The 12,380-nt window shown below is 35.5% G+C and overlaps 1 protein-coding gene across 11 annotated transcripts in view; it reads right to left on the bottom strand.

Annotated features, from left to right (window-relative positions):
- Nucleotides 1–12,380, bottom strand: part of PPP2R3A (protein phosphatase 2 regulatory subunit B''alpha) — a 233,838-nt gene that overhangs the window by 9,282 nt on the left and 212,176 nt on the right. For 3 of the 11 annotated variants that reach the window (XM_086354208.1, XM_086354135.1, XM_086354375.1), the window contains one exon: nt 359–863. The exons of the other annotated variants lie outside the window; for them this stretch is intronic. In XM_086354208.1, the coding sequence (XP_086210334.1) occupies nt 791–863 (73 nt within the window). In that variant the 3' untranslated portion in view covers nt 359–790. Of the gene's footprint in view, nt 1–358; nt 864–12,380 lie in introns of those variants that run through there. 11 annotated transcript variants of the gene reach the window in all.

Raw genomic sequence — 12,380 nt, 5'->3', positions numbered from 1 at the left:
TTCAGTTCAGTTCAGTTCATTCGCTCAGTTGTGTCCGACTCTTTGCGACCCCATGAATCGCAGCACGCCAGGCCTCCCTGTCCATCACCAACTCCTGGAGTTCACCCAAACTCATGTCCATCGAGTCGGTGATGCCATCCAGCCATTTCATCCTCTGTCGTCCCCTTCTCCTCCTGCCCCCAAACCCTCCCAGCATCAGTCTTTTCCAATGAGTCAACTCTGCATGAGGTGGCCAAAGTACTGGAGTTTCAGCTTCAGCATCATTCCCTCCAAAGAAATCCCAGGGCTGATCTCCTTCAGAATGGACTGGTTGGATCTCCTTGCAGTCCAAGGGACTCTCAAGAGTCTTCTCCAACACCACAGTTCAAAAGCATCAATTCTTTGGCGCTCAGCCTTCTTCACAGTCCAACTCTCACATCCATACATGACCACAGGAAAAACCATAGCCTTGACTAGACGAACCTTTGTTGGCAAAGTAATGTCTCTGCTTTTGAATATGCTATCTAGGTTGGTCATAACTTTCCTTCCAAGGAGTAAGCATCTTTTAATTTCATGGCTGCAGTCACCATCTGCAGTAATTGTGGAGCCCAAAAAAACAAAGTCTGACACTGTTTCCACTGTTTCCCCATCTATTTGCCATGAAGTGATGGGACCGGATGCCATGATCTTCGTTTTCTGAATGTTGAGCTTTAAGCCAACTTTTTCACTCTCCACTTTCACTTTCATCAAGAGGCTTTTTAGTTCCTCTTCACTTTCTGCCATAAGGGTGTTGTCATCTGCACGTCTGAGGTTATTGATATTTCTCCTGGCAATCTTGATTCCAGCTTGTGTTTCTTCCAGTCCAGCGTTTCTCATGATGTACTCTGCATAGAAGTTAAATAAGCAGGGTGATAATATACAGCTTTGATGTACTCCTTTTCCTATTTGGAACCACTCTGTTGTTCCATGTCCAGTTCTAACTGTTGCTTCCTGACCTGCATACAGGTTTCTCAAGAGGCAGGTCAGGTGGTCTGGTATTCCCATCTCTTTCAGAATTTTCCACAGTTTATTGTGAAATCTCTAATTCTCATGCAACAAATGTTTACTGTGTGTCAACTGTGCCATGTTCTGGGAATGAAGGGGAAAAAGGCAGCCAGTGGAACGCTCATGTACTGCTGCTGCTGCTAAGTCGCTTTAGTCGTGTCCGACTCTATGTGACTCCATAGTCGGCAGCCCACTAGGCTCCCCCATCCCTGGGATTGTCCAGGCGAGAACACTGGAGTGGGTTGCCACTTCCTTCTGCATGCTAATGTACTACCTGACTAAATTCTAGTTCAGAGAGGTTAGGTAATGTGGCCACGATCACAGAGGTAATAATAATTGTTATCATTTAGTCGCTCAGTCGTATTGGACTCTTTTGAACCTCATGGACTGTAGCCTGCCAGGCTCCTATATCCATGGGATTTTCCAGGCAAGAATACTGGAGTGGTTGCCATTTCCTTCTCCAGGGGATCTTCCCCACCCAGGGACGGAACCCATGTCTCCTGCACTGCAGACATTCTTTACTGTGGAGCCACTGGTGAAACCATGGTACTAATAAGAGCCATTGTTTATTGATTACACGTTTCCCCAGTGGTTAAGAATCTGCCTGCAATGCTGGAGACTTTCAGGAGATGTCGATTTGATCCTTGGGAGTAGAAGATCCCTTGGAGAAGAAAATGGTGATCGACTCCATATTCTTACCTGAGAAATCCCATAGACAGAGGAGCCTGGTGAGCTACTGTCCATGGGGTCGCAAACAAGAGGGACATAACTGAGAGACTAAACAACAACAACAACAAAATTGATTACATGGGCACTGTGCCTGAGAACATAATATATTATGTATGTTGTCTTCTCTAAAACAGTCTGGTGTGGCAGGTGGTATCCTCATTGTATAGCGAATGCTGAGGCTTAGATGACTAGTAAGTGACAGCAAGGATTTGAACTTAACTAAATTTGTCTAACTCCAAATTCTGTGGTTTTAAGCATGATGTTATATTGTATAATATCTCTTCCTCTTCAGGGAGTAGTAGTAATAGCTACTCTTTGTCACGTATTTATATCAGTACTATGTGGCAGGTGTTTATAGAGTTATATTCTCTTTGATTCTTACAATCACCTTGGAAGGTAGTTGAAACTGAGCTGCAAGGAGTCAGATAACCTGCCCAGCTGGTGAGTAAGAAGACAGAATCAGATCTGTGTGGCTCTTTCCATGGTACTGCCGTTCTTCCTCCCTTTCTAATAGTTGATTCTGGTAATTTCTGTTTGACAAACTCACCCTGACTTATTTGTAATTCCTTTTGAGATGAAGCCCAACATACCCTTGGAATTCTGGATCTGGCCTTGCTTTTGAACTGTGTCAGTCAGTTATTAACAACTGTAAACAGGCCTTTCGTTTCTTGTGGTGACATTCCAGTGCTTGCTCTACAGGCTGCGGCTGTTAAGGCTTCCCCTCTCTCCCTGAGACCTCATCACCCACATGGGCTCTGTGCAGGCCTTATCTTATCTCCCATAACATGAGAAGAGGGGTGTCCAGCAGAAGCCTCTCATATGCACCGGTTGAATTTCACTACAGCTGGTCTCTGCATCTCCTCTCGTGACCCCTCCTCACCTGTATTTCTGTCTGCATCCCTTTTTCTCCTCTGTCTCCCCTCCACACACACACTGGGACCTTCTTTGAGCACTACCACAGCTCAAAAATTTTTTTTACTTGACACATAATAATTTTCTTTAGCTGCCATCATTTTCTTGTCTCTTTAGACTAATAAACTTCTAAGTGTTTAGATCTGCTATCTCTTTTCTCCTTCCTCTAAAGCAGGTTACAAAACAGTATGTTATATCAAATTCCATTTTTATAAAACAAATTACTTATCTATTAATATTTGCAAAGAAGTATCTAGAAGCATACTCCTAAATGATGTCAGGCTATCTCTGGGTGGTCGATTTTAGGTGAAGATTTTTATCTTTATTTCTACTCTTCTGTAGTTAATACATATTACCTACGTAAGCAGATAAAGGAGAAAAATAACTTTTCCTATTTATTAAAATAGTACATGTTCATTATACAAACATTATAAATTACAGAACAGAATAAAAAGCCAAATTACTTGCAATTCTACAGCTCAGAGTTAATCACTTAATATTTTGGGGTCTTACTATTTAGCTCATGTATATATAGATATACATTTGTAATACTGGGATTATATCACAATTTTGTAAACTTGATTTTTCCATGTTATGTTTTTGTGCAACACGTAGTTTAGATGTCTGCATAATATGACACAGATATTAATACCATGACTTACTTAACTATTCTATTATTGTACATTTGTGTTGTTTTGAATTTTTTAATTTTACAATTTAGTTAGAAGAGTTCTATCTAAACTTCTGATTATTTACAGTAGATGCCCAGGATTGGGAGTTAAAGGGTATGAATTCAGGCTTCTGCAGCATATTGTCAAATTAATTTCCAGGGAGGTTGGGCCACTTTGTTTCTTCCAGCAATATCTGTTAACTACAGTGTGTTGCTTCTGTGAGAGAGCAGTAGAGACACTTTAATTGCATCTGTCTGTTTCTCCTGCTAAGGCAGGGATCCTGCGTTCATCAATATCCAATAATGCTTAGTGTATAGAAGGAATGCAAACATTTATTGAATTAATATTGTCTTTTAAAAAATTCCTGCCAGTTAATCTCAACTTTTTTCGGTGCTTGCTTTTTACAAAAATTTTCAGTTTAGTTTACATATCACAGAATTCACTCATCTTAAGTGGAACTCACTGCAGTGTTCTTGCCTGGAGAATCCCACGGACAGAGAAGCCTGGCAGGCTACAGTCCATGGGGTCGCAAAAAGTTAGACATGACTGAAGTGACTGAGGACACACAGTAAATTTTTACAATTGTGCAATCATTACCACAATTTAAATTTAGAACACTTTCATCTCTCCATCTGCCCCTCCTCTCCCTGTGCTTGTTTGTATTCATTTTCTACTTTTTCCTGGAACCTAGGCAGCCACTGATCTGTTTCATGGCTCTATAATTTTGCCTTTTCTAGAAATTTCATATAATGGAATTACGTAGTCTTTGGTGTCTGGCTTCTTTCATGTAAAATGATATTTTTTTGGATTCATCTGTGTTGCTGCATGTATTAATAGTTCTTTTGTTTATTGAGGTATAACTGACAGAATAAATTGCTTATACTTAAAGTGTACGATTAGTAAGTTCTGACTTTTGTTTACATCTATAAAACATCATATCGAGATCATGAAAATATCCCTCCCTCCCATGAAAGTTTCCTCCTGCCCCTTTGTAATTACTTTTGCCTTACCAAGGTAACCACTGATTTACTGTCATTATAGATTAGAATGCATTTTCTAGAATTTTCCATAAATGGAATCATACAAGATTGGAATATATTTTTGTCTAGCTTCTTCCACTTCACTTACAATTCATCCATGTTGTGTTAGTCAATAGTTCATTCTATTGCTGAAGAGCATTCCATTATATGGATATACTGTATTTTGGTTATTAATCTACCAGTTTAGTGGATATCTGGATTATTTTCACTTTGGGGCTACTATGAATAGTGCGGCTATAAACATTCATGTACAAGTCTTTGGGTGAACATTTTTCTTGGGTAGATTCCTAGGAGTGGAATTGCTGATTCATATGACAAATGTTTGTTCAACTTTTTAAGAAACTGCCAAACATTTCCAAAGAGGCTACATAATTTTACATACACATCAATCCAATATATGAGGGTTCCAGCTTCTTCACAGCATTGCCAACTGGTGGTTTTAGTTGTTCTAGTGGCTGTGTATGTATCTCATTGTGGTTTTAATTTACATTTTCCTAATGACTAGTGATATAGAGCATCTTTTCATGTATCTATTTGCTGTTGGAACCTCTAATGTAGTTATTGTTTAACCAAATTTTTGTCCATTTAAAAAATTAGGTTGCCTTTTTTATTAGTGAGTTGTAAGTTCTTTATATATTCTGGATGGAGTCCTTAACAGGATGTTTTGGAAATATTTCCCCCCAATGTGTCTTTTTCATTTTCTTAGTGGTGTCTTTAAAGAGCAATACTTTTTAATTTTGAAAGAAGTCCAATGTATCAATATTTTATTGCTCTTGCATAACTCAGGGTCACAAAGATTTTCTCCTGTGTTTTATTCTAAAAACTTTAGGATTTCAACTCTTATATTTATTGAGATTATTATTATTATTTTGGCTGCACTGTGCAGCTCGAAGGATCTCAGTAGACAACCAGGGAATTTGAGATACTTATAAAAATAAGTATACAAAAGTATATGGTGTGAGATATGGATTGAGGTTTTCTTTCTTTTTTTTTTTTTGCAGAAGGATGTCCAATTATTTCAGGTTCATTTCGGAAAAGACTACCCTTTCTCCTTTGGTTGAAAATTAATTGGTCGTATGTATGAGCATCTATTTCTAGAGTGTTTCATTGGTTGTGCATACTTACCAATTCTGGGACTTCCCTCATGGCTTAGATGGTAAAGAAACTGCCTGCAATGCAGGAGGAGATCCAGGTTTGATCCCTGGGTTGGGAAGATCCCCTGGAGAAGGGAATGGCTATAGACTCCAGTATTCTTGCCTGGAGAATTCCACAGAGGAGCCTGGTGGGCTACAGTCCGTGGAGGTCACAAAGAATTGAACGTGACTGAGTGACTAACACACACATACTTATCAATTCTACACTGCCTTGATGGTTGTTTGCTTTCTAATAAGTTTTGAAATCAGGTAGCCTAAGTTCTTCAACTTCGTTCTTTTAAAAAAGTGTTTGCTAGTGCACTGGGACGACCCAGAGGGGAGGGAGGAGGGAGGAGGGTTCAGGATGGGGAACACATGTATACCTGTGGCGGATTCATTTTGATATTTGGCAAAACTAATACAATTATGTAAAGTTTAAAAATAAAATTAAAAAAAAAAAGAAAAAATAAAGCTAAAAAAAAAAAGTGTTTGGCTATTCTAGGTATTTTGCATTTCCATATAAATTTTAGGATCAGTTTGCCAGTTTTAACGAAAGCCTGTAGGGATTTTGATAGGGAGTGGGTTAAATCTTTACATCAATTTGGGGAGAACTGACATTTTAAAAATACTGAGCTTTCTATTATTATTTGAATCTTCCTTAATTTTTCTCAACACTATTTTGCAGTTTTCAGTGTGCAAGTATGTTCTTTTGTTATATTTGTGTGTTCTTTTGTTACATTTATTATACATATATAAAAGTGTGTTCTTTTGTTATATTTATTCCTAAGTATTTTTCTTTTTGATGCTGTTGTGAATAATTATTTTATTTGTATTTCTCTATTTGATTGTTCATTACTAGTACATGGAAATACAACTGACTTTTATATTCTGATTTTGTATTCTGAAGAAAAATGAAAGTGTTAGTTGCTCAGCCATGTCCGACTCTTTGTGACCTCATGGACTGTAGCCCACCAGGCTCCTCTGTCCTTGGAATTCTCCAGGCAAGAATACTGGGATTGGTTGCCATTCCCTTCTCCAGGGGATCTTCCCGACCCAGGGATCGAACCCATGTCTCCCACATTTCAGGCAAATTCTTTACCATCTGAGCCACCAGGGAAGCTGAGACCTTGCTAATGAATTTATTAGTTCTGGTAGCTTTTATGCAGATTTCTTCATATTTTCTACTTAAAGTATATATAACCTACGTATAGATTACTTCTTTCTTTGCAGTCTGAATACTTTTAATGTTTTTTTTTTTTCCTTGTCTTAATGCACAGGATAGGACCCTCATTACAATGTTGATTAGAAATGGGGAGGAACAGAAGCCTATTTTCCTTGCTCTGGATCTTAATGGGAAGGCATTCAGTTTTTCGCCATAAGTATAATGTAAATAATGTAATTATAGATGTCTTCTATCAGGTTAAGAAAGTTCCTTTCTATCCTTACTTGGGTAAGAGATATTTTGAATGGATGTTGGATTTTGTCAAATGGCTTTTTTTGTGTCTATGGAAATGATCATGTGCTTTTTGTCCTGTGTTGTATTAATATGGTTTATTATATTAGTAGATTTTCAGATGTTAAGATGGCCTTCCATTCCTGGGGTAAACCTACTTATAGTGTATAATCTTTTTTATATGTTGCTGGATTTGATAATTTTAATATTTTGTAAAAAGTTTTATATTGATTTCATAAGGGATATTGGTATCTTTGTCTGGCTTTGGTATCAGGGTAATACCAGCTTTCTAAAATTAGTTTTGAAGTGTCCCCTCCTATTATTTTCTGAAAATATTAATGAAAGATTGGTATTATTTTTTTCCTTTAAATGTATGAACCATTTGGACCTAGACTTTTCTTTTGGGGAGAACTTAATAACTTATTTAGTGTCTTGATATGGCCTATCCTGATTTTCCATTTCTTCTTGAGCTGTTTTCTTTTTTTAATAGATATAATTAAATTTATTTGAGTTGATTTTGGTAATTTGAGTTTTTAGATGATTTTGTCCCATGTCATCTAAGATGTGAAACTTACTGAGATTAAGCTGTTCATAATACTCCTTTATAAGTATATCTATAGTGATGTATCCTCCTTTATCCTGATTTTAATTTATTCCTTTCTCTCTTTATCTAAAGCTTTCTATTTTAAAATATTTTTAAAGAACCAACTTTTGATTTCATAAATTCTTTCATAGTATTTTCCTATTTTCTATTTCATGGATTTCTACTCTGATCTTTATTATATCCTTCTTCCTACTTATTTTGGGTCTGATTGGTTCTTACTTGTTAGCTTAAGATGGAAGCTTATCTTACTGATGTTAGAACTTTCTGGGTCATAAATATTCCTTTAAGCACTGCTTTAATTGCACCCCACACATGGATTTTCATATCCTCTTTTATTTTCATTTGTTTCAGGACAACATCAAATTTCCCTGCAGTATCTCCTTTGACCCATGTGTCTTTAGAAATGTGTTATTTAATCTCTAAACATTTTGGGGTTCCTAGATTTCCTTCTGTCATTAATCTGTAATTTTATCCTATTATGATCAGACAACATACTTTATTTGAATTTATTGAATCTTTTTTTTTCACCTAACATATGGTCTTTCCTGAAGAAGTTCCATGTGCGTTTGAGAAAAATGTATATTTTGCTACTGTTTTGTAGAGTACATATGCTGGTTAGATCAAATACACTGTGTTGTTCAAGTCTTCTGTGTCTTTAGTAATTGTCTCTACTAGCATCAACTACTGTAAGAGAAGTGTTGAAATCTTAAACTATTAATTGTTGAATTGTTTGACAATTTTTGTTTTATGTATTTCGAGGCTGTTGTTAGGTAAAAATAGCATTTAAAATAGTTATATCTGGCTACTACATTTTACCTTCTGGTGAAGTGGGAATTTTCATTGTTATTTCCTGGTGAAATTTCTATCTTTTGATGTTTTAGAACTGGTTAACAGTCATGTTCTTAACTATTGATTCTGAAGATCCCAATAATGAAAGAACATTATTGATGACCCAACCCTATGCCTTTTGATTGTGATGTCCAATTTGTCACTTTTAAAATATACTCAAACCTATAATTCCCTTATAAATTTCTCCCATCATTTTTTTGCATTTAAAGTATTTATTTACATGCAGGTATTAGCTTAATATGTACTTTTTTCAGTCTGCAGAGAGTCAACATTTTACTGACTAGACTTCTTGACACAGTGTCATAAGTCTTCAGTTTTGGCATGGATCCTATACGGAGTTTAATTACTATAGCTTTGGATTATGCATCCCCTGTGCCCTACCATACCTTTGATTCTTTTCAGAACTCACTTTAGTTCTTTTGTATTTATTGTTCAATATGAGTTTCAGAATTAGTTGATCAAGTTCTATAACATATTTGGGGGGATTATATACAATTTTAACATGGAGAATGATCTTTGTAATTTTTAGTGAAATTTTATATTTTTGTCATATATATTTTCAAGTAACGTTTTTTGTTGCTATCACAAATAGGATTTTCTCCCTATTATATTTTTAGCTAGTTATTTCTGGGGTATGGGATTAATACCCTTTACCCATTAAGGAGGTGTTCTTTTTAAGTTTGCTTAGTTTCATTTTCTCCAAATTAGAAAATATATTTTATCACATGCCTTCAAAGAATCAGTCTATATTTTCTTTTCTTTTCTTTCTCCTTTAATCTGTTAATGACAGATTTTGTAAAGTTGAACCACTTGCACTTTTGGGATAAAATCAACTTACTTATGATGTATTCTTTTGATGTATTCTTTTATACATGTTGGTAGATTTGACAAGTTAATCTGTATTTCAGTTTTAATATCTGTAAAACAGGGATAAAGCATCTACAAGATACGAGTTTTGTGATTAAAATGAATTAAAATATTTAGAATAGTGCTTGGCACAGTATGCTTTCTGGTTGTGTATGTATAAATTAATAGATTTATTTTTTGTTTGAAATACAGTTGTTTAACTTCTTTTCATGTACTTTATTTGGGTCTATTTTGTCATCCTTTTTCATGCATATTGAGATGACAGCCTAATTTATTTCTTTCTACAGATTACAACTTTTCCCGTGTTTATATCCTACATATCTTAATAAATATAATGCTTTTATTGCCTGGTTCTAAAAAAAACCCTGTAATTGGTTTTTTGATCTTCTCTGTAGCTTAACAGTTATTTTAAGATATATTTAATTTTTCAAAATGTTTTTTTTAACTTTCCAGATATGTGTGTTTTTGTTGTTGTTGCTAATTTCATAAGTAACAAATATGGCCTATATGTTAGTAGTTTTTAAAAATGTGATATTCTTCATGCCTTAATAAGTAGGCACTGTATTGTGATGGCTCCATATTTGTCGGGTATCAAATCTATTTTTGAGTACCCCTATGAATGTTTACTAATTCTATATTATGAATTTTTTGTCCTATTTGATTTGTTGGGTTTTATATGACTATGGGATTGTCAAGTTTTCTTTTGTATTTCTATCAGATTTGCTTTTTGTATTGCTTAAAGTTGGTGACTTGTTTTCACGGCCAACTGCTGAAATACTGATGTTTCTTTTAAAGCTTTCAATTCTACTTGTCTCATAAACATTACTGTACCTGATTTCCTCTTATTTACTGTTTATTTGACTGTTGCCTCTGCGTTAGGTATGAATCTAAAGAATAGTGTACAGTTGGATTTTTAATCCCTTCTGAGTTTTGTGATTCATACTATATCTGGACTTATTTTGTCTATTTATTTTGTACTGTCTTTGTCTTTTTGTCTCCTTTATACTGTAGTGAACATCTGCTATTCCTTTACCAGCATGCGTTTCCCCTTTTTTGACCGTCATGTTCAAATTTCCCAAATTTTCCTTGAGAAAACATGTGGTTTGGATGAACTTGAACTTCTGTCCAAGCTAATTTCTAGGTCTGACTCCTTCTAGAGCTGGTTCAGGGACTAGACCCAAAATAAGCCAATTACAGCCAAACAAGTCCTGGGCTTTTGTAGAATCTGGTGGGAAAGGGACTTGCTCTTTTATTTGAATGTAAAGCTATCATTTTGCCACCACATACTAAAAATTTGCTGAAGAGTGAAAGAATGAAAGAAAAGCATTACCTAAGAGATTAAAGAGAGACAATCTAAGTCTCTGAAGTCAGTACTAGCTCCAGACTTTTCAGTTCTTTAAGCCCACAATTTCTTTTTTGCTAAGGCTTTGCTTTCCCTTTATGCCAATGTGAGTTAAAGTCACTTCTTACCAAAAGAATACTGGTTAAACACACTTGTCTTTTAGTAGACTGAGTTTTCTATATACAGATTTTCCAGTTAAACAGTCTACTGTCTTTTTCTGAAAATGATTAGAAAGTTTTCCATTTAATATTTACTTTTAGTGATTTTCCTTAAAAAATTTAAGACATTTTAACTCTATAGTTATCATTATAAAAATATAAATTTATCAGTGTCTGTATTCTCCACTTTAATAAAGATTCACCCTGACCTTTTACTATCTGTTAATGGTATCTATAAAAATTCTAAGGATGCTATGCTATGCTAAGTCACTTTAGTCGTGTCCGACTCTGTGCGACCCCATAGACGGCAGCTCACCAGGCTCCCCCGTCCCTGGGGTTCTCCAGGCAAGAACACTGGAGTGGGTTGTCATTTCCTTCTCCAATGCATGAAAGTGAAAAGTGAAAGTGAAGTCGCTCAGTCGTGTCCAACTCTTAGCGACCCAATGGATTGCAGCCTAACAGGTTCCTCCATCCATGGGATTTTCCAAGCAAGAGTACTGGAGTGGGGTGCCATTGCCTTCTCCGAATTCTAAGGATAAATTTTGCTAATTTTGTTCTTGCTTATATCCCACTATTCCTCTAGGATATATTTACCTTGTTGCTGAAGAAAACCCTTTAATATTTCTTTCAAAGTTTGTCTGTGGGTGGTAAACATTTTTGCATCTCTTGATGTCTAAAAATGTCTTCATCTATCCTTTGCATTTAAATAGGAACAGAATTCAAGGTTCAAAGTTGTTTTTAAATAAATGCTGTTTTCTTTTTGTGTTTATATTATGGGCATTTTTTTTTTCTCTCTAGTAGCTTTCCAGTTCTATCTTTTTATGTACTGAGATTTCACTCTAGTACAGGAATTGGGAAACTGCAATCTGTGGTCCAAATCTGTCTCACCACCTGTTTTGGTATAATAGCCCATGAATTGTTTTACCTTTTTAAATTTCAAAAAAAAAAAAAAAAATCAAAGAATACTTCATGACGTTAAAATGATCTGAACTTAGTATCTTAGTGTCTGTTAAAAATTTTATTGGAACACAGCCACATTCATTTGCTTACATATTAGGGCTACTTTCCCAACCCAGTGGCAGAGCCAAGTAATTGTGACAGAGATTGCAAAGCCTAAAATATTTATTACCTGGCCAGAAAAAATTAGCTGACTTCTGTTTCTGTTTATATTTTTATTTGTTTTAATAGCTAAAATTCTGGGAATTATCTGGCTATTATTTCTACTGGTTTCTACAGGAATTTCTTACTCCTGTATTACAATCAATATTATAGATAAAAATTTTTTCAGATGTGTCCATTCTGTTATCACATCACCCAATGATTGTGTTTTCTTTCATTTAAAATTTTATCTGTCTAAAAATAGACAGACTTCTCTGGTGGTCTAGTAGTTGAGACTCTGAGCTTCCACTGCAGGGGGCATGAGTTTGATCCCTGGCTGGGGAACTAAGATCCTGCATGCCACACAGTAGAGCCAATAAAAGCAAATAGTAAATATACCCATCTTGATGTCTAGTTCTGATTGCTGTAATGAGTCCAGGGTTAAAAGTTCTTTCATTTGCTGAGTATTTTGTTGGTTGATATTTGTCTCCTTTACCGTGT

This window comes from Bos grunniens, chromosome 1, assembly GCF_055505025.1.
Source record: "Bos grunniens cultivar Pamir isolate PY7600 chromosome 1, Bosgru_T2T1.0, whole genome shotgun sequence".
Taxonomy (NCBI): Eukaryota; Metazoa; Chordata; class Mammalia; order Artiodactyla; family Bovidae; genus Bos; species Bos grunniens.
This window is presented reverse-complemented; position numbering and strand designations above follow the sequence as displayed.